Source organism: Bos taurus, chromosome 5 (assembly GCF_002263795.3).
Source record: "Bos taurus isolate L1 Dominette 01449 registration number 42190680 breed Hereford chromosome 5, ARS-UCD2.0, whole genome shotgun sequence".
In the NCBI taxonomy this organism is placed as follows: Eukaryota; Metazoa; Chordata; class Mammalia; order Artiodactyla; family Bovidae; genus Bos; species Bos taurus.
In genome coordinates, this window is record NC_037332.1 from 71,698,703 (window position 1) to 71,722,202 (window position 23,500).

At 40.2% G+C, this 23,500-nt stretch overlaps 2 protein-coding genes across 2 annotated transcripts; both read left to right on the forward strand.

The window, feature by feature from the left end:
- Window positions 1-824: 824 nt before the first annotated feature.
- On the forward strand, window positions 825-3,878 carry LOC511240 (protein HP-25 homolog 1). Its single transcript, NM_001046080.2, has 3 exons — window positions 825-950; window positions 1,890-2,027; window positions 3,225-3,878. Exons 1-3 carry the CDS (start codon window positions 908-910, stop codon window positions 3,680-3,682), a joined length of 639 nt encoding a protein of 212 aa, NP_001039545.1. The 5' UTR covers window positions 825-907; the 3' UTR covers window positions 3,683-3,878.
- Window positions 3,879-8,327: 4,449 nt separating this feature from the next.
- On the forward strand, window positions 8,328-13,676 carry MGC137211 (protein HP-25 homolog 2). The gene is made up of 3 exons (NM_001046079.1): window positions 8,328-8,435; window positions 11,395-11,532; window positions 13,044-13,676. Exons 1-3 carry the CDS (start codon window positions 8,393-8,395, stop codon window positions 13,508-13,510), a joined length of 648 nt encoding a protein of 215 aa, NP_001039544.1. The 5' UTR covers window positions 8,328-8,392; the 3' UTR covers window positions 13,511-13,676.
- The last annotated feature ends 9,824 nt before the right edge of the window (window positions 13,677-23,500 follow it).

Sequence of the window (23,500 nt, forward strand, 5' to 3'; positions counted from 1 at the left end):
CCTAGCCCTCCCCACTCCAGCAGAACTTCAGGCCCAGAGTTAGGAGTTAGATGGAAGCAGCCTCCGATAAAGAAGCCATAGACTACCACTGTTCTTAATGAGGTTCATTGAACTTTTTAAATAAATATTTCTTAGTTTTTTGTGTACTTTGATCATTTCCCAAAGTTGCAATTTTTGTGTGTGGCAATTTTGCCCCGTTTTATTTTTGCTTTTTAAAGAGAAGATTGTCAGGCTCTTTCCTCAGCTATTTCCAATGTCTCATTCTCAATTAATTATATTTTTATTAACTTAGGTTCACTTTGGCAAGCACAGAGTGCCTGGTTGGCACACACAAGGATGTCAGTAGATTGATTATTATAGAAAAGCAAAATGTTCTCAGAAAATATAGATAGTAAGGGACACAAGCGGAAGAAAAATCTCCTGGGCTCTAAAGTAGGAGAAAAGTGTTTATTATTCTATATTTAGCTCCAGTTTTATCCACTAAATCACTTCCTGCCCTGGGCTAGTATCACAGTCTATAAAATTATGGATTTAGACTAGAGGAAATGGGATAATAGTCCATCTCTCATATTTCTGTTATCCTGGAAGAGTCAGAGATGGGTTCATCTCTAACAAACAAAGTTCATCAGCTTAATAGTCCCAGGCTTGGCCATCACAAGAAGAGATGACTTCCAGATATGGGTGGACAGAAATATTTCACTTTGAATGTCAATTTGTGAGCTTTCCTGGCATATTTAAATGTTTGACTGATCTGGTTAAAAATTAACTTTGACTTCAGCTTCAGGAGACCAGAAAATCAAATACTGAGAAAAAAACAATCTATTAAGTCATCTACCATAAACTTTCAAAAACAAGCAGGTGATCAAGTTATAGGACAGGTGAGGAGGTGGTCAACGAAAGCGCTTCAATGCCTGGGGGAAGGAGAAGAGTCGGGTCCATGAACATTGCAGGTAAGTTTTCTTATTAATATCTACAGTAATTAAATTAACCCATTGCACTGGTAGATAGCACTTTCTAAAGCACTTTAGTCTCCCAGCATGTGATTTATATTATTTTTTAAAAATTAGAACATCTCTGGAAGGCAGCTGCCTATAATGCTGGACAAAAATAAAGACACTTTTTCAAATTTGCCAATTGGATATTGCAAAGGGAGTATAAGGAATAGAAGCTAACGGGGGACAAGGCAAGACCTTTGCTTTCATTATGAAATCAATATCAAATCATTCAAATTGAAACAAGGTCATTATGACATAAATCAGGGATCTCCAACCCCCGGGCCATGGACCAGGGGTAGAAGGTTCAATGTGTCATAAAGGGGACAATATAACAAGTGCATTAATAGGAGCAAGTATAATGCAAGCATATTGATCTTATCAGCTTGATACTTCAATGTGGAATGAAGGCTACTGCACTAAGTAGAAGGTTTAGGGTAGTGGGAAGTAGTAGTTGGCTGATTCAGTCTTTGGTATTTGTCGATTCATTCACCAACAAACAGCTACTCCTTATGTATCTTCTGGTGAGATTACTCTCACCAATTGTTTAAAGATCACTGCTAAACAGATGGCAGGAGGCTCTGAGTCCATGAGAGGTTTGCATAAGATTGAAGAGCAGCATTATTTCATATAGCATAAATTAGAAGATTTTTTTTAAAATTTCATTGTGTTCAATGTGAAAGTATCTCAGTTCAAAGTGCTTCCTGATATTGTCTGGATAAATCACAGCATTGGTGCATGTAGTACTTCATGGAACTAAAGATCGAAATAATATCAGTTTCTTGGAATGGCAAAACCATCCAGCCAGTTGACAAAATTTGTAGCACAATATCTTTAAGAGAGTCTGATCCATTTCCCAACCTATCTGAAACTTCATTGATTTTTCTTCTGATCCAGGTTTCTGGATTTTAGCTCAGTTTGTCCTCTTACTTGTGGCCAATGTCAAGTCTTCAGCAGACTCTGAGCTGTGTGGACCTCGTGGAGCCCGAGGACCTCCGGGACTCAGTGGTCTTCCAGGGCCACCTGGTTATACAGGTAAAAAAAATTTAATGGCTCTCTTAGCCTCCAGAGTGTCTCTTTGGTTTCAGTGTTCATAGATTCAGTGAAATCTTCCAGGTGATCTGATGAGAATATTGATCATTGAGATAAGTCATTTTTTGATAACGAATGACTATGGCCTCTTTTTCTCAATTCTGTAGAATCCTAAGATTCATCTACTAAGACAGCCTCCAACTCCCAAGAAATCTGTATGCTCAAACAGCTGTTCAGACACACTGGGTGTGCAGTGCAAGTTGAGACATAGGAATACAGCCCCATCTCTAGAAGTGTAGAGCACTTATGTTGGCATCACATGGGGCAGGTGTAAGCTGAGATTCGTCCAGTGATACCACAGGCATATGAAACAGCAGATACTTTGACATCCTGTTCCCTTGTCATCTGCTGAGAAGTACATTTGGTTAAGCTCCCATGGAGATCCCATCCGCTTTGAAGACTTGTATTCAACTTCTAAAGCAATGGTTTTGAAATCTGGTTGAGCATCAGAATCACTCCCAGACTTGTTAAACATGTAGGTTCCTAGTCTCCATCCTCAGAGAGTCCTCTAGAAGCCTGCAGTGTAGACTAGCCCTGAGTGACTGGGGGACTCTGGTTGGATGGCATTCCATAGCTGTTCTGATAAACAGGCATGTTTGGATACCTCTGTTCAGAATTTCCATTTAGTCCTGCCATAGTGTGATCCTTAGATTTATCTGGGTAACTTCCAATAATGATCCTTAATACTCAGCCTTATAGTAAAGAAAAGACATGGCAGAACATGTCTAAAGATCCATTCATATACTTATTCATTCAATTACTCACGTACTGAACATATTTTGAGTGCTAATTTTATAAATGATGCTGAGTATGACATTTAGGAAGAAACTTAAGTACGACTCTTGTTCCCAGTTTGGATGAGGCCGTCACTTAAGGGGAGGATTATAATTCTTTGTGGTAATTCTTTATAACTATGGGAACAATGAATACCAGATGTGGTACAAGGAGACAGAACTTTTCCAAATCTAGAGGAGAGAGGCGAGCCTTCTGGAAGCAGTGATGCTTGAGCTAGGCTCTGACCAGTGAGAAGAAAGTAGTTGGAAGGGCAAGAAGCATAGAAAGGAGAAGTAATTCATTTACTATGCAAAACACAAAACCTTAAATGATATCATTCTATTTTCTGTTTATTTTGGAATCTAGGACCCATAGGTATGCCAGGACTAACAGGGAGACCTGGGCTTCCTGGACTGGTTGAGAAGTGCCCACCCCTGCCTCAGTCTGCCTTTTCCGTCAAGCTGAGTGGGCCTTTCCCAGGACCCTCCCAGCCCATTGTCTTCCAGGAAGTTCTGTACAACCATCAGGGCCACTTCGACCCCGCCACTGGTGTGTTCAACTGCAGCGTCCCTGGTGTGTACCACTTTGGCTTTGACATTGAGTTGTTTCAGAGTGCTGTCAAGGTGGGTCTAATGCGGAATGGCATCCAGATCCGGGACAAGCGAGCAGAAGCTGGGGATAGCCACGAGCAGGCTTCTGGAAGTTCCGTCTTGGAGCTGGAGAAAGGGGACAGGGTCTGGCTGGAGTCTAAGCTGGACAGAGAAGAATCTGAAAAAGGAACTACTCACGCTGTGTTTTATGGGTTTTTGCTCAATGGAAATTAAGACAGCTAGGGGTAACTGCATGATTCTCTCCCTCAAGTAACTCTGAATTTAAGAAAAGAAGCTTCCTACATCCCAAATGTTTCATCTAGAACTGTTAAATGATGAACAAATCACTAAAACAGTAATGGCCAACTTGGACAAAATGAATGTACTACCAATTGCTGAGACCAATAAAGATGCATGGTTCATCAATTTATCAATATTTTCTTGTGATTCCCAAATTTCAAGATCCTGGGTGGCACAAAGTGGGTGAAAAAACAAAGTGAGGTAGGAGGCTGGCCAGCCAGGTTGCTGTTAAACACACCAGGAAAACCCCCATTCAGCTCGTGTTTTGCTTACCCCCACCCCTCCTCCCTGGTGGCTCAATGGTAGGTAAAGAATCCCCCTGCCAAGGCAGGAACTGTGGGTTTGATCGTTTGATCCCTGGGTCAGTAAGATCCCCTGGAGAAGGAAATGGCAACCCACTCCAGTATTCTTGCCTGGGGAATCCCAGGGACAGAAGAGCCTGATGGGCTACAGTGCTTGGGATCACAGAATTGGATCATGACTTAACAACTCAACAACACCCCACCTCACCCCCAGGGGACAAAAACCTCACTGAAACTCTCAAATCCATTTTGGGAATTAAGGATGTAAATATACAAGTAAATATCTCTGGCAGAGATAGCAAGTTTGCTTAAAATACCAAATGAAGATGCTTCCCATCAAATGATCGCCCTAAAGATAATTGGATGAGTGATAGTGCATAAGGCAGAGGGTCAAAGATGGAAGTGAAGGAATTTCTGTGGCTTCATAGTTTTCAGATTAATAATTAATTTACTTGAAACTGCTACTTACTTACTTACCCAATATCCCTTCTACCAGTTTCTATTTTAGCTAATTTTGTTCACATTGCCTCAATGAACCCAGTTTAAAAAAAAAAAAAAAAGTAATTTTACCAGCTGCTATTGCATTCAGGGTGGCCACAAAAAAACACTATCCTTCCTGGTGAGACGTAAATGCATGGTACTTACAGGAGTCTTATTTAAAAGGGATTTGACTCAACTGGCTTATGTTTTTGGCCTTTGATCTCTGCCCTTTGCTTTCTCCTTTTCTTCTATAAGGATTGAAGATGCAGTTCTTACAGCTGCAACAACCATCTTCCAGGCATTGAATCAAAGCCACATAATCCATGGTTGAATAGGAGGATAAAAGTAACAATGTTTTTTGTACACTGACATAAGTCATCTTTATGCTACTGATGACTAGACTTTTAAAAGAATATTGGGGACTTTCCTGGTGGTCCAGTGGCTAAGACTCTGCTCTGCACTCCCAATAAAGGGGCACTGTATTCAAATCCTGTTCAGGAAACTAGATCCCACACGCTGCAACTAACCATCTCGTATGCCACAACTAAGACCCGGTGCCAAATACATGAATTAGTATTTAAAAAAACAAAAGAATATTGACAGGTTTCTTTTTATTATTGAAGTATAACTTAAATACAGTAAAACACAAATCTAAAGTAAACTGTTTAATTTTATATGCATACAAGCATGGACCCATCATCCAGATTGATACATAGAACATTGCTGTCATCCCAGAAGTCTCCTTGGTGCCTTTCCCATCCACAATCACATCTGCATCATTGAATCCATTTTTCTGACTGTTGGCATCATTTATCAATTATCTTTGCCTATGCTTATGCTCAGGAGTGCAGGAGAAGGGGACAACAGAGGATGAGATGGTTGGATGGCATCCTAGAGTTTGAGCAAGCTCTGGGAGTTGGTAATGGACAGGGAGGCCTGGCCTGCTGCAGCCCATGGGGTTGCAAGGAGTTGCACACAACTAAGCAACTGAACTGAACTGATGCTCCCTCTCAGTTGCTCAGAAGTGTCCAACTCTTTGCGACCCCATTGACAGTAGACTTTGAAGCTCCTCTGTCCATGGGATTGTCCTGGCAAGAATACTGGAATGGGTTGCCATTTCCTCCTCCAGGGGATCTTTTCAACCCAAGGATTGAACCCGCATCTCCTGCATCTCCTGTATTGGCAGATGGATTCTTTATCACTGAACTACCTGGGAAGCTGTCATCTTTGCCTATACCTGTACTTTGTATAAATGATATAATCCAATATAAAATGTTTTGTGTCTAGTCTTTTTTCACTCATCATTATGTCTGTGAAATCCATCCAAAATGTTTCATTGAATGGAAATGTAGTCTTCCATTACAAATATGCCACCATTTATCTATTTGTCTACTCTTTTATCTACTCTATTTATCTAATCTACACCATTTATCTACTCTTCTGCTGATGGATATTAGGGTGACTTTGTGATTGAGACTCAGTTTAATGAACATTCATTTCAGTCACTCAGTCGTGTCCGACTCTTCGCGAGCCCATGAATCGCAGCTCGCCAGGCCTCCCTGTCCATCACCAACTCCCAGAGTTCACTCAGACTCACATCCATCGAGTCAGTGATGCCATACAGCCATCTCATCCTCTGTCGTCCCCTTCTCCTCCTGCCCCCAATCCCTCCCAGCATCAGAGTCTTTTCCAATGAGTCAACTCTTCGCATGAGGTGGCCAAAGTATTGGAGTTTCAGCTTTAGCGTCATGCCTTCCAAAGAAATCCCAGGGCTGATCTCCTTCAGAATGGACTGGTTGGATCTCCTTAATGAACATAAGATCCATTTAATAGAAGAATCACAGATCCAAAATGGTATCACTTGTGCTAAAGCTCATGATACCAAACTTAGATTTAATACCTAACTTAATTGTAGTTTTGATCTTCCTTCAAAATGTAATCTTAATCAACCAGTTTGGAATTTTCTTGTCAGCACCAATGAGGTAATATGTCACGTAGGTTCTTTCCATCCTGCAAAGGAATGAGTCAATCCATATGATGAAGTTTTCACCATTTCCTTCCCTCCAAAAGACATTGTTCCCTAATATTTTTTATATTATGTACCACAGCTTGTTCATCCATTCATGAACAGTGACTCATTGGTTTGGGGCTATAACAAATAAAACTATCTGAAATATTTATGCACAGGTTTTTACAGAAATATGCATTTTCATTTCTCCAGGATAAATACCCAGGAGTGGGATTGCTGGTTGTAGCTTTTAGCATACATATCCTGTACATGTCTTATTAGACTTTTACACAAGTATTTCATTTCATCAGAGCTATAATATATGGTATTGTGTTTTTCATTTCTATTTGCAATCAGTTCACTGATAGTAAATAGAAATATGATCGATTTTTGTGTGTGTGCTGACCTTGTCTCCTTTAATCTTGTGTAACTCACCTTTAACCTTGTGTTACCTTGTGTAACTCACTAATTAGTGCTAGAAGTTTCTCTTGTAGAGTCCTTGAAATTTTAACATAGACAATTGGGGCAGGTTTATTTCTTTTGTTTCCCGAATGGCATGTCTTTTATCTCCTGTAACTGTTTATTACAAAGGCTACAACATCTAGTCCTATGTTGAAAAAGAGTGAGGGCAAATGTACCTACCTTTTCCTGATCTTTGGGAAATGAAATTTCATGGATACAAATCTGAGGAGTCAGCCTATGATAAGTTGAAAATATATATGATAAACGTTACAAAAATCATACTAAAAAAAAACCCAATAAAACCAAAGGTATAGATAATAACCCAATAGTGGAGAGAAAGAAAATGTATATGTATATAATTTGTATAAGGAATACTACCCAACCATAAAAGAGAGTGAAATTTTGTCATTTGCAGCAACATGGAGTGACTTGGAGGGCATTACAGAGAAAGACAAATGCTGTATGATATCACTTTTATGTGGAATCTAAAAAATACAACCAACTAGTGGATAAAAAAGCAAACTCACAGATACAGACAACAAACTAGTGGTTACCAGTGGAGAGAGGGAAGGGGGTTAAGAAAAAGGAAAGGGTTATTATGGGATTATATGAAATCATGTGTGTGAAACTTTTGAAAAATGTAAAGCACTATAGAATCTAGGCCTGGCATGCTGCGATTCTTGGAGTCGCAAAGAGTCGGACACGACTGAGTGACTGATCTGATCTGATCTGATAGAATCTAGAGAATCTTTCATTAGATTAAAAATAAGTAAAAGTTTAAAGAGCCTCTATAACCAGTGTACATGCTCTTCAATAGGAAATAGTTATATTAAGCATAGGCTATTCATGGTGGTGGTGGTGGTTTAGTTGCTAAGTTGTGTCTGACTCTTGTGACCCCATAGACTGTAGTCCACAAGGCTCCTTTGTCCATGGGATTCTCCAGGCAAGAATATTGGAGTGGGTTGCCATTTCCTTCTCCAACAGGATATCCATATGTATATGCAATACTACATACAAACAATAGAAACTTGAAAAAAAGCAAAACTAAATAGAAAAGTTATATGCATATGTGTATGGAAAAATACAAAAGGCCTAACACCTAAATAAATAAATCAATAAAATGTTTTAAATTCTCAATTATTCCAGAAGTTCATAAAAGAAAAAGAGGGTACAAATAACACATAGAGCTTCTGTCGGAACATCAGCTGGCACAACTTCACTCTGGTTAAAAGCCAACTGAGGTCATTGGCCTCAGACAGGCAAAAAATTAAATATTAAAGAATATTGATTTATTAGAACATCTTCCTCATACCTTTGAAAGGCAAACAAGTGAAAGAGGAACAGAGCAGCTGAAGACATACCCCTTACCACAACTTCCATCTTTGCATCAGGATGCCTGGGAGAGGAGGACAATCTCTCTCCATGGTGTGTGTAGGTAAGTGTAATCACTAGAGCATTGGATTCCATATGTTGTTACAAAGAACTACCCGAAGGACTGTCTCCTGCCAACACTTGTGATTCGTTTTATGATCATAACAATTCTGAGATACAATTTTGCCACAACACAGGACAAAAAGATAGATTTCATATCAGTATTTCCAATCAGATACAGCAAATATAAATGGAAACTTCCATTTCCACCCCCCTTAGGTTTGGACCGAAGCTTATGTTATCAATTTGTAAATAGCCCTAATTAATAGCAAATTAGCACAAGGGAGTTATGATATAAAGTAAACAGAAGGAGAGATAATGCAAAAATTTCATGTATTTGACTGTGGAATGTGTGTTTCTGTTTCTCTTCTCTACACTGATAAATACAATATCAAGCTCTTCCCCATTTCACAAGTTGTCAAGAAAAGGGGATTAGAGACGTGAAAGACACATATGTAGACACCATAGACAATTTTTGTATGTCCATCGTAGAACTGCTTTGATGAATGTTCTGGGTTGTCATATTAGTGACCACCAGCACTTTGAGGGGTAACCTTCCTTGTTGGGAAATCAGCATAGTATACTCAGAGGAAGGTCAGAAGAGTGGGAGGAACATATTCAAGAACCACACCTTAGCGTTCATATATGGTGCTAGACCCTTTTCATACCTCATTTCTTTAAGCCTCACAACCACTTAACAGGAAGGTGCTATTTATTGCACCATTCTGAATATTAAGCAGAGGGAACAGAAGGTGACCTGGGACACATTCCACGAAAGGGACGTACTTAGGCGGCTAGGATTTGAATTCCCCTCTCTCTCTGAAGGGCTTCCCTGGTGGCTCAGAGGGTAAAGCGTCTGCCTGCAATGCAGGAAACCTGGGTTCCATCTGTGGGTCAGAAAGATCCCCTGGAGAAGGAAATAGTAACCCACTCCAGTACCCTTGCCTGGAAAATCCCATGGACGGAGAAGCCTGGTAGGCTCTAGTCCATGGGGTCGCAAAGAGTTGGACATGCCTGAGCGACTTCACTTTCACTTTCTCTCTCTGAATGACTTCGGAAAACACGTTAAAAAATGAGTGTAATTGTTGTCTTCGTTGACTTTTCTTCCTTTTTACTTGAAGCTTCAAAAAAATCGTAAATGAAAGTCAGCTTTGCTGCAGAAAATTGATGATTGTTTGCTTGCCTTTGGAAGGGAGTTGCCTAGAGCTAGAAGTAGAAATGGGGGAGTGATTGCAAATAGGCACCTGAGGTCTTTTGAGGATGATGGGGATCTTCTAAAATTGGGTGGTGGTGGTGGTTACACAACTGTGGGAATTTGTTTAAAATCATTAAATTTTGCACTTAAAATGAGAGTTTCATGGTATACAAACTATATCTCAACAAAGAGCTGTTTTTTTTTTTGTTTTGTTTTGTTTTTTAGTGTATTTTACCTGTTGAAATGTTAACACTTGGATGTGTATACTTAACAAAAGTTACTTCATCAGTGTTTCATTGATGAGATGAATTTCAGTTTTCTAGGATAATTTTTCTTTGTACATATGCTAACCCATAAACAGAGGCATCTATCTTAACAGATTTTCTTCTCATGTCTATGCTGTAATACCACTGCTTAATTCAGGCAGGTAAAGGAGTGTCATTCAATGAAAGTCCTACGTGTTCGTATATTTTCAGTTACTGGTTGAGCATTTTCTTTACAGCCAACAGTGCATTACATGCTTTATTTGTCACTGATTCTCACCACAATGCTCATTATCTCTATGTCACAGTTTGGAAAGAGATATTCAGAGAAACTAAATTTCTCAAGATCTGATTTTTATTTTGCTATGATATACGTCTATTTACCAATTATTTTTGTCACTTAGGCCTGGAATATATTTTACATAACCATATATACCATTATAAAATGAAATGTGATACTTTTTTACTGATTAAAAAAAAAGAAACACCCAACAACATCATTTCCAATGACCATCTTGTGTTTCAATACTTCCGGATCAAGCTAAGGTCTTTGGAAATAATTGGAAGTTATTCCACTGTTTGGCATAAATTTGTTCATCATCACCTGTTCACTTGACAGCTTCTCTTTCTGTGCATTTTAAAATACAACGATTAGTTCCCTTTGAGGAAATCATGGAGGATATCCCAAGATGAGTGAACTCTGAATTTTTTTAAAAATTTATTTATTTTTAATTGGAGGATAATTGCTTTACTGTATTTTGTTGTTTTCTGTCATACAACCTGAATCAGCCATAAGTATACATATGTCCCCCTGTCTTGAACCCTAACTGTTTTTTAAGGATGAAAAGAAGTTTACCATGCAGATACACGGAAAACATTTAGTAAGCAGTGTAGAATCAATAAATGAAACCCCTAGTCGACTTGTTTTTGAGGAAACACCATGCTTAATTGTTAAGGGCTGCAGGTGCCTAGCTGTCATAAGGAGAATACCACAAGACTATTTACTTAAAGAGACAAGAGAGGGAAAGACACTGGATGTTTGAGTGTCCTAGAGAAAACCTCTAGGTCATCAGAAGTTCACGTTTCAGTAAGAATATTAACAGCAAATACAAGGAAACTATAGATTATCTTTGGCCCTGATTGCACCCCATTAAGTAGGAAGGCGGGCAGCGGGGGCAGATTTCCTTGGCAGTCTAGTGGTTAAAACTTCTTCCAATGCAGGGGTTGTGGTTTCAATCCCTACTTGGGGAGCTAAGATCCCACATGCCTCTCAGCCGAAAAAACCAAGACATAAAACAGAAGCAATATTGTAAATTCAATAAAGACTTTTTAAAAAAAAAAGAAGGAAAGTGGGGGGAAGTCTCTCTTTATGACCGAGTTCACAGTTATTTCTTGACATTGGGAGACCTGGCTGCCTAGACAGTGTTGGGAACATAATCTTTCAAGAGAAGCAGCACCATCTTTCAACTTCTGTGAATATTTATCCATTTGACCCCCTGTTCTAGATGTCTGGATTTTAGCCTTGTCTGTTCTATCAGTCATGGCTGACGCCACTTCTGTACCAGTTACCGAGTCCTGTGATTCTCAAGGACCTCCAGGCCTTCCAGGCCCTCCCGGCCTTCCTGGCCCTCCTGGCCCTCCAGGTGAGAAAACATTTTTCTTCACATTGCATTGGTCACTTTTTTCTGACTGAAATATCTATAAGCTCAAGGAAATATCCAGATGCTTCTGATGGTCAGTAACAATAGAGATAATGGTTTTTGGAGGGAAATCACCAAGGTCTCCCACTTCCCTGCCCATCTACACACCTAGAGTCTTAAAGCAGATGATGAGGTTTTTACCCCAGAAAAACTTCAGGGATGGGTTCTGAAGAAGCCACCATGTGAACCTAAATGACAGTTCAGACATTATATTGGTGCACTCTTTAATATGGCATAGTTACTCTGTGCTGTGCTTACTTGCTCAGTCATGTCCAACTCTTTGCAACCTCATGGACTATAGCCCACCAGGCTCTTCTGTACATGGGGATTCTCCAGGCAAGAATACTGGAGTGGGTTGCCATGCCTTCCTCCAGGGGATCTTCCCAACCCAGGGACCAAACCCAGGTCTCCCACATGGCAGGCAGCTTCTTTACCATCTGAGCCACCAGGGAAGCCCAAGTATACTAGAGTGGGTAGCCTATCCCTTCTCCAGGGGAACTTCCCAATCCAGGAATTGAACTGGGGTCTTCTGAATTACAGGTGGATGGATACTTTACCAGCTGCGCTACCAGGGAAGTCCACAATTACTCTGTGTTCACCCTTGACTCACTATGGAATACTGTTGAGTTTCCTGCAAACTCAAGGGCAAAATTGTATTGTAGAAAACAACTGAGAATAAGGCATTATGCTCTTGAGTCAATTCTGAGAACTTACTTTGCCATCTCAATCTCACTGGAAATTATTCACCAGAGTGATCTAGCATCATTGATTCCTTAACCTGACTGCCTTTAAATCATCTGTGGACATTGGTTAATATTCAGGTTCCAGGTTTTATCCGCTTGAAATTCCAATTCAGATGGTCACGTATTATTAACTAAGACACTACTATTCACAGGTTCCACAGCTGACTGTCGTGAACAGTCCAGCCGGGGAATCATTGCTCTAATACCCCTTTTTATCTCTGGAATGCTACAATTCCTAGAGTTCCCTGTGTCAGTGTCTTCCCTGAGTACTCCTACTACTTAGCATTTGTGATAATAAAAACATCATACCTATGAAATGAATTGAAAGGGCAATTGAAGCAATTATTTATTCAATCACTGCTTCCAAAAATATACTATGCCTATCATCTGGACCTTGGATATCATATGATCGTGTTTTAGGAACAAAATTAGGTAGGGCACTGGCTCATCATCTATTTAAGGAAATAAAATAGGTATTTAATGGGAGAGATGACTCTTCAGTGTAAGCAAATGCTACAATCAAAGTAAATGCTGGATTCTGCCACTGTAATGACAGAGAGGAGACACTTTCTGGGAAAAGGATGTGTAAGGTGATCCTTGAAGGGAGAGTGTAAGTTAGTAGGAGGGGTGGTGTGGAAAGACATTTATGGACTGTGAAATGTATGAACTTCACATCTCCTCTATCTTCCTTCTGTTTACTTTGATGTTTAGGGCCCCCAGGCCCTCCAGGATTGCGAGGACCAACTGGGATTCCGGGAGACATTGAGAGTTGCTTGTCTCCCCCTAAATCTGCCTTTGCAGTGAAGATGAATGATCCCCTCCCAGCCCCCTCCCAGCCCATTGTCTTCAAGGAAGCCCTGCATAATGACCAGGACCACTTCAATCTTACCACGGGAGTGTTCACCTGCACCATCCCTGGCGTGTACCGCTTTGGCTTTGACATAGAGCTATTCCAGCATGCTGTGAAGCTAGGGCTCATGAAGAATGACACTCAAATCCTGGAGAAGGAGTCCAAGGCCAAGGACAATTATAGGCATCTTTCTGGAAATGTCGTCTTGCAGCTGACATTGGGAGACAGAGTCTGGCTGGAATCCAAGCTAGACACAACAGAGACTGAGAAAGGACCAATTCAAAGTATGTTCTTTGGGTATTTGCTCTATGGAAATTATCCTGGCTAAGGGGTAATGGCACCCTTGAATTCCTCAAGTGGTCCTAAACCTCCCAGCAAACTTCCCTCCCTGCCCCAGTACTTTTCAGTGATCATTGAATAAATTACGTTCAGAACGTCCAATTTACCCATGTGAATGTAACCCTAAAAAGCAGTAAAGATTAATTATTCATTAACTGGTCAACAATTTCTTATGGAAAGCCCATGAAATTTCATATATTCTGCTATATCCTAGGAACTCTGGGAAGAGGGTAGGTCAGGAAACAAGGGCTGGTTGAGGCTGGGGAACCAGGAAAGTCATCCCGCCTTTTGTTTTTTTCTGATAGTTTTTCACCAGAGGGAAAAACATAGTCTTGATCACAGCCCTCGACACCAGTTCAATTTCACAATTTATAGTATAGCTAGGAAAGAAAATATCCCAAAGAGATGAAGAAAATTTGCTTCAAGTCACACTACAGTCTACCAAGTACATATTTTGCATTTGATGCATATTGAAGAAGGCAATGGCACCCCACTCCAGTACTCTTGCCTGCAAAACCCCATGGATGGAGGAGCCTGATAGGCTGCAGTCCATGGGATCGTGAAGAGTCAGACATGATGGAGTGACTTCACTTTCACTTTTCACTTTCAAGCATTGGAGAAGGAAATGGCAACCCACTCCAGTGTTCTTGCCTGGAGAATCCCAGGGATGGGGGAGCCTGGTGGGCTGCCGTCTTTGGGGTCGCACAGAGTCGGACACGACTGAAGTGACTTAGCAGCAGTATACTTTGAAGATGGTTTGAGCAAGGACCAATGGTACAGATTAAAGGAATTATTTTGTTGCTTAATACTCCTCAGACACTATGCAGTACCCATTCTATCACTTGTTAAATTTATTTCTAACAGAGCTCAAACTTTGGGTTGTCAATGAACCTAGTTAAGGGCATGATCTTCACCCTCTTTGAAACCGTGGGTCACCTGTGACACCATCTGGAGAATGAAATATACTCAGGCGGGGCTTCCTGGATGATTCTTTCAAAGACAAATCCTCAAGTGACTTGTTTCTTTGGATTTTTATCCTTTGCCCTCTACTCTTCCCTTCTCACCCATCACCGCTCCCCCACTCCCACACCTAGGAAGATGCAATGCCTGTGGCTGAAGCAGCAGTTTTGCAAACCTGAGAACAAAAGACATGTATTGCTAAGCAGACTGAAGGAGTAGGAAACAGATCAGGTAATGTCCTTGCACAGACACACCAGACTTACAGATGAGAATAACAATCCCTGATTTGAGTAAGCCAATGCAGACTGGTTTCTGTTAAGTGTAACCAAATGCAGCCCTGATAAACCTGTTCTTTTCCTTTACAGACTTGCTCTCCCCTAGAGACTTCACCTACCATCCACTCTCCTTACTCTTCCCCCTTTCCTTTCCATCATCTCTTAAACTTCTATACTGTGCTAAGAGATAATCTCTAACCTTAACGGTCCCACTCTAGTTCACACACAGACACGAGAACGAATTACATCTCTGTAATGTGTTGGCAGAGGAGATCAGAGATCACTGATGCACACAGAGGCATTCTCAGGGTTGCCGTATTGATGTGTCCAAAACTGAGTTCATGACTGCTTCTTACTCCAACACCTCTTCTATTTCCATTGTTTCCTTTCCCCATGAACATCACCATCCACTGATTAGTGCCACCTACCTCCCTTCATGTCACCTCCACAGTCCAATCTGTCACCAAGCTAAATCAATTTCCATCATGACATTCCTACAAGCAACACCATCATCTTCACCTGTCACTGTGCTAACTGGTGGGCCAGTCCTCCACTTGGTGCCTCTTTGATCGGATTTATCTCGTCCCAGCAGTGAATGCTCATTGCACAAAAGACAAGGTTATCATACTAATCTCTGATCAAAATCATTTCATGGCGTCTCATTTTTCTTAGGATAAAAATCAAATTGTAATTGTATATTTGAAAATTGCTAAGAGAGTAAATCTTAAAAGTTCTTGTCACAAGAAAACAAATTCTGTAGCTATGTATGATAACAGATGTTATGTAGACTTACTATGGTGATCATTTCACTATGATGCAAATATTGAATCATTATGTTGTGCATCTGGAAATAACTTCATTTTGTCAATGATACCTCAATAAAGAAATAAATTATTAATATGATTTCCTTTACACCTCTCCATATTTTCTTCCTCCTACAGTTTTCCTTAGTGACTGGTTTCCAGCTACGCTGAAATTTTAGTCCCTTAAATAATGTATGGTCATTGGACCACACTGCCACAGGGCATTTGCACTGTTCAACTCTCTTCCCAGGTCACTTATCTCCATAACCACCAACATCTTTTGTGCTCAGTCAGAATTCAGAAATAGCTTCTTGAGAAAGGAACTGATAATAAACTAACTGGCCCCTTTTATGCATTCTTACGTTATGATTTTCTACTTTGTAATAACAGCCATCACTTTATTCTTACATTTTAAAAAATTCTCAGACTAATGTCTCTCCCCTCTGCTAAACTGTGAGTTTCATGATATCAAAAACTAGCTTTTATTTTGGTCTTTATTGTAATCTCAAAATCCCACATGTGTCTAGCACATTTTAGGTGCTCAATAGTTTTTGAAATAATGAGAGCAGAGAAACAGCACAGTTGTTAGCACATGGTAAGTTTAACTTGCTATAATCAGATTTCTTATTTTGTTGTTACTAAAAATTGACTTTGTTCCAATCATAACTTGTAGTGTGATTTAGTCTACACTCACTCAAACCATTCATGCATTTATTCAGTAGACAGATATTTACAGAGTGATAGGGAGAACGATGGGAGAGCCTGGTGGGCTGCTGTCTATGGAGTCACACAGAGTCGGACACGACTGAAGCAACTTAGCGGCGGCAGCAGCAGCAGCAAAGAGAACAAGAAGAAAATTTATATATATATAATTTTATAAAATTTTTATAAAAATTTTATAATTATTTATAAAATTTATATATATTTATATATAAGAAAAATTATATATATTAAGTACTTACTATGCTCTAAGCCCTTCACTCTGAGTGAACTCCGGGAGTTGGTGATGGACAGGGAGGCCTGGCATGCTGCGATTCATGGGGTTGCAAAGAGTCAGACACGACTGAGCGAATGAACTGAACTGAACTGCACGTCGACTTAAAAGATACACAATGTGAGAGTTGCGAGCTAAATTTTATTTGGGGCAAAAATGAGGACTGCAGCCAGGAGACAGCACCTCAGCTCCACAGAGGTGGGGTCAGGGTCGGGGAGAAGGTCAGTATATATGTGATTCTGGTAAAGAGAGGCTACATGGAATCAAGCACATATTTTTCCAGAAAGTTTCTGCTGGTCTCGTGAAGCTTTTGCTAGTCACGAACAACAGTCGTCACCATGAAGGATTTTAGTGCTTTCTAGAAATGAGAAGACACAAGAATTGGGCTCAAAAAATTGGCTCTGGAAAATATCTAACTATCTGAAGACCTGTTCTGCCAGTTTTTCCCTGAGCACAGAGTATCTCATTTCTGTTTTCTACCCTGAACTCCTTTCAGGGGCTGTTGAAGGTCAGCAGCTGCAGCAGCACATGATTTAATCCTTATGGCAAGTGCCAATTTGTAGTTGACACTAACAATGGTGGGAGGGAGAAGAAGGAAAGATTAAAACATCATAGCTTCTACTATCCCGAATGAATGACCTTTTGTTTAAACACTAACATGGTTCTAGGGTATGGAAATGTTGACCAGGCCATGCGTCTCTGCTAAATGTTTACTTTCAGTGTAATAGAAAGTATACACATCATTTGTCTCACAAGAAATACGGACATGATTTCAGTAGCGTGACCACTTAGACTGTCTTTCTGTTCCCTGCGGCCGATGCTCTAAGTCCCTTTCGTCCCATTTGGATGAACCGCAGGTGAACTGAGCCGTGAGGAGTTCAGAGGTTTGTCCCTAAACATAATCCTAACCCCTACTTTTAGATATGTTGCCAAAAAATAGTCCAATTTTACCCTCAACTTCCTAGCACTTACTTTTATATCATTTGTATTTATTTATGTATATTAGAGTTAGCACCTTATACTTTTAGATTTTAATAACACAGATACAAACTAACTTATTGCAACAATCATACAGGAACACATATATGATCCTAAAACATACAGAATGTGTGTGAATATATATGTATACGAAATTTTACGTATATATAATTATATATATAAACCGTATATATAATTATATATTAATATTTATAAGCTTTCCTCTTTAGAAATCAATCTTGAGGGGCCCTCTAATTTCCAAGGACACAGACTGTTTTTAAAAAATCCTTAGATCTGAAAAGATAGTCTTCTAGCCAAAAAGTAAGTGGGTGTATATATAACAAAATAAGAGGAGCTGAATCAGTGTAAAACTGTGAAGGAAGAGAAAGGCCCTGAAATATGGCAGCAACTTTGAAGAACATGGGAGGCTCAGATTTCATTCCACTTAACTTGTTTGCACAGCTGTGATGTAAAGCTTTTCCAACTAACATCTTACGTCAGGTCTGCTCCCGTAAGTATATCACTTAATTGACTGTCAGGATAACAATCAAAGTAAAAGGCCTGACGTTTATGCCACGGGTACTATAATAACCTGATAAAATACTGAAACGACACTGAAAGCATACAAAATAAGACAGTAGATGGCAAAGTGTATATGCTTAAAAGTGTTCCCCTAGAAGGGGTAGAATTTGCAGCAGTGTGCCTTTCTGGCCTAGCACACTCCCCAACCCTTCACATCCCCTATAGCCAAAAACAGCAGGAAGTCTGTAGCCTTACCACCCACCTAAGGTGCCAGAATGAGGAGTTCAGAGCTGGAAAAATCACCTAGAAATTTAAAGGAAGGAAGTGTTGGCAGCTGAAGAGTCTCTAGACCCAAGGTGTGAGTATGAACTCTAAGCAAGTGCTGGCTGAAAATTACATGCATGAGACAACAGAGGGCCTCCTGAAAAAGCAGGCAGAGGCAGAAAGAAATCTGTTCTTGAAAGACATAGCAGCCCAGGACAAGACTTGGGATTTTCCGCCTTTGCAACTGAACGTCTCTCACAGTAATGCAGTTTGGACAGAAGAACACTGAGGCCTTGTGGCCTCAAGGTGGTAGAGGGTGCAGCCAGCCCTGGAGTGGGAAATCAGGTCATCCCCCCAAGCAGGCTACCCACAGGGTGAGCCCGATCTCTCTCTAAATTCTACTTGTATGTTTGGCACCAAATCACACAGGCATCGGGGAAAACCCACAGAGGGCTGGTTAAAAATAAATAAATCAAGAGTTAGAAGCCCAAGAAAGAGAGCAGAAATATTAGCAGGGTAAATATTTGCAGCTAGAGTTCAGACATGTTAACCGCCTAATAGAACAATATAGAAAATAATATAGAAATATAATATATGGAAATATATATTATTTATATATGATAAATAAGTAGAAACAATATAGAAAATAACAATCCTCAGAACAGCTTAATAAAACCCAGAGTCTCAACAATGTATTATCTATGATAACTAGTTTTCAAGCAAAAAAATTACAAGAAACAGAAACATGAGAAACATGTGGCCATCTTCAGCGGAGAAAAAAGAACAGTTGATAGAAATTGACTTCAACCAGGCCCAGATGTTGAAATTAACAAAAACTTAAAGGTAACTATCATAAATATATACATTTCTAAATAAGGGAAGTGTGTTCAAAAATAAAGGAAATACATGTTTAGAGAGGGAATTGCAATAGCAAAATAAAAATTACATTCAAAAAGTAAATTTTGAGAGCTGGAAAATAAAATACTGAAATAAAAATTAACTAGATTACGTCAAAAGCAGATTGAAGCTGGCAGGGGGAAGGATCAGTAAACTAAAGATCAAGGGAATTACCCAATCTAAAAAACAGAATGAGAAAATATTGAAGGAAAAGAAATAAACTCTCAATGACCCTTGGACAAATGTTACATGATTCAGCATAATTCATCAAGCTACTAGAAGTTTGCTTTGAAATGTAAGTGGTATAATGTTAATTCTTACAAAATATTTATAATATATATTTCAACAAGTTTTGAGTTTCTATCATTCTTTCTAGGATGTTTATTTTCTGAAAGCCCAATTTAGCAAAATATACAATCGTTAAATAGCTCATTTTAAATATAAATGAATATATATGCTAAACAGGAACAGACTGACAAATGTAGACAAACTCACGGTTACCAAAGAAGAGAGGGAAGGTACAAATTAGGGGTAAGGAATTAACAGATAGAAACTCCTATGAATAAAGTAGATAAGTGACAAGGATATATTGTATAGCACAGGAAATTATAGCCACTACGTTGTAACAGCTTTTAACAGAGGCTAATCTGTAAAAATACTGAATCACTATGCTGTACACCTGAAACGAATATTGTAATTCAATTATATGTCAATTAAAAATTATTTTTTAAATAAAGAAAGGATGACTAGTTAGTTGCTCTGACATGTGATCCTCACCTTTCTCAAGGAAGTTTGTAAATGTAACCAGTCAGACATTTTCTAAACCTTAGAGCTAATGCTCTTGAGTGGTTTATTTTAAATAAATATGCAACTTACTCATGTCTTGATAAAATGTGGAAGCTAGTCATGTAACCCTTATGACCAGAAGGACCAGGTGACTCTCAAAGTACAAAGCCCTGCATGCGTGTCTAGTTGCTTCAGTCATGTTGGACTCTCTGCGACCCCATAGACTATAGCCTGCCAGGCTCCTCTGTCCATGGAATTCCCCAGGCAAGAATACTGGAGTGGGTTGCTATTTCCTTCTCCAGGGGATCTTCCTGACCCAGGGATCGAACCCGTGTCTCGTGCAGCTCTGGCATTGCAGGTGGATTCTTTAATGCTGAGCCACCAGGGAAGGCATAAAACCCTAGAGATCCCTGAATGAAATGTCTCTCCTGCGCCATCTTGTCCTGATCCCACAGTTAGCAGCCAGCACTCTGGAACTTGATCATTTTCTGGGATGAGAAAAGAGATCCCATAATCTCTGCTTGACATATTCAGAATCTCCCAAATGTCTCTGTAGTATTTGTGATGGCTTCTCTGTCGTGTTCTTTGCCCATTTTCAGTAAAGTGTGTTTCCTGTAGAATTACTATTTCATGGGACTGTGCTGACCATTCAGCACTGTCTGATGTCTCAGCTGGAGTTTGACATCCAGGAGGTTGGTCTGGAAAGAGACATTTCTGGAACTGTCAGCATCTAGAAGCTATTTAAAAGCACAACATGGGATGAAATCACATGTGGGGTGAATGGATTCTTGTTGCTGTTTATTTATTAAATTGTGTCCGATTCTTTGTGACCTCATGGACTGTACCCCACCAGGCTCCTCTGTCCATGGGATTCTCCAGGCAAGGATACTGGAGTGGATTACCACTTCCTTCTCCAGGGAATCTTCCTGACCCAGGGATTGAACCCACGTCTCTTGCATCTCCTGCACTGGCAGGCAGATTCTTTACCACTGAGCCCCCAGGAAAGCCCCTGGGGTGAAAGGAGGTAAGAAGTCAAAAGAACAAATCTAAAAAACAGGACATGCCAACATATAGGGGATTGAGAGAGAAACCTCTGGGGTTGGAGGAAAATCAGGCAAGTGTGGTGACACAGGCCTCAAGGGAGAAATGTAGCAACAAGTCAGGGATCAAGTGTGTCAAGTAAAAGGTTGACTGATCATCTGGACCCAATTTCCTGGTTATTCGTGACATTGATAACAATACTATTGGTGGGAAAGTACAGAAGGCTTGAGTGAAGTGTGTTGAAAAGAAAGAGAAATTAGGAACTGAAGTACAGACAACTGTTTTAGGACCACAGAACTGGGTGACTGAGCTGACATTTCTTCTCTCATGGTTCTGGAGGCTGGATATTTGAGATCAAGGTGTTGGTAGGGCTGGCTTTCTCTGAGGCCTCTCTCCTTGACTTGTAGATGGCCACCTTCTTACTGAGTCTTCACATGTTTTTTCCCTCTGCACCTTCCTGTGTCCAAATTGCCAATCCATAATTGGATTGAATTGGCAGGATTCCCCCTCATGACTCAAATCACCTCCTTAAAAGTCCTGTAATATTCTGAGGTGCTAGGGCTTGGGACTTCAGCATGATAATTTCATGGATATATAACTCAGCCCATAGAAACTTTCTTGAGAAGATTTTGTGTAAAGAGGATAAACCAGGCAGTAGTTGGAGAAGCCTTCGGAGTCAAGGGAGAATTTTCTCTTTGAAGATGTGGAAACCTGGTGTGCTTACATACAGAAGGAATGATCTAGTAGAGCACAAAACTAGGTGAGAGAGGGGAGACTTCCTAAAACTATGTCTGCAAGTAGCTCAAGAAAACAGGACCACGTGCATAAGTGGAATTCCTACGTAGCAGTGTAGATGTCAGTCTGAGGAACAAGACAGAAGGCAGGAAATTCAGCTGAGGGGCAGAACTGTGAGTCAGTGCGATGGAAGCACTTTGAAAAGTTTGCTTCTAATACTTATTTTTCTAGGAAAAACAGAACACAGGGTAATCAGCTGAATGTTGGTGCTGGAGATCTTTAGAGAGAATGAGGGTGTGAAATTGTAAATGGGAGTGAAGGACACAGCATGGAGTTGCTAAGCAACGCAAAGGATCTAATTGTGACCACTGGTCCTGAATTGAGAGTGAAATCACTGTGGCTGCATACTAACAATTTCCTAATTGTGAACAAAGCCTGAATACCAAAAAGTGCAAAGCATAAATGAACAATATGATAAGCAACTATAAAATAACTGCCTGGGCAGAATTCTTTTGAAAGACCCCATGCTCCTTTTAGGACTTGTTGCTAATTTTTCTTCATCTTAATACATACACATCAATCATTTAAAAATGTAGTTTAGGACTCCCCTGGTGGTCCAGTGGTCAAGACTCCGCCTGCCAGTGCAGGGGGCATGGGTTCCATCCTTGGTTCAGGAAGATCCTACATGCTGTAGGGCACCTAAGCCCATGCACCACAACTACTGAGCCCACACTCTAGAGCCCGAGAGCTGGAAGTACTGAAGCTGCACACCTAGAGCCCGTGACCAGGACAAAGAGGAGACCCTGCTCATGGCAAGTAGAGAGAGCCCACATGAAGCAATGAAGACCCCACCCAGCCAAAAATAAATAAATAAATAAACTAATTTTAAAAAGTTTTAATGTAGTCTAGGTTTGCATGTTTTTTTTAATGTTTATTTATTAATTTTAGTACGTGCTTTTTTGTTGTTTTTGTTTCTGTTTTTTTTTATGGGATCTCAGTTTCCCCAATCGGGGATTAAACCCAGAATCCTAATCATTAGGGCACCAGGGAGCTCCCGGCTTGCATGTTTTTTAAACTTATAAACGTGGGATATTATTGTAAGAATCCTTTAAGTCGATAGTACTTTCACTTCACAGTACGTGTAACATGTGTGGGCAATGCTCATTTAATTTCATTGTATAGCACTCCATGACCTGTGTGCTCCGGGAATCCTGTTTCTATGCTACTGTCAAGGTGCATCGGAGTTGTACTATGCTACTGCCAACACACTTACCTGCTGTTCAATATGCCTGCCAGTTCTTTAAGGATACACTCTAGGCATATTGTGTACAAAACACTCCCCCATAACATCTTTCTTTATCTGACTAGAAATCCATCGATGAATGCTATCAGCCAGTTTGGGGGAAAAATGCATGTATGTTGTCTTACAATCCCTGAACAGGGTTTCTCTCTATCTTATTTAAAACCTTTCAGTAAAAATGTATACTATTCTCCATAATCGTTTCACAACTCTGTTAGGTCTCATCCTAGATACATTTGCTTTAAAAAATAAAAGATGCAGTGCCCTCCGTTACTCTGAGCCTTCCTCCCAGCAGTCAGTACGCACAGGCCTGTCGGAGGCAGAGCAGAGATTGCCCTGGGAACCGCCAAACAATGGGAGATGCGGTTGGATCAACCCCTTCTTGCTCTTTTCTGCCGGCTCACTCGGTGAGCTTGGCTCCCTC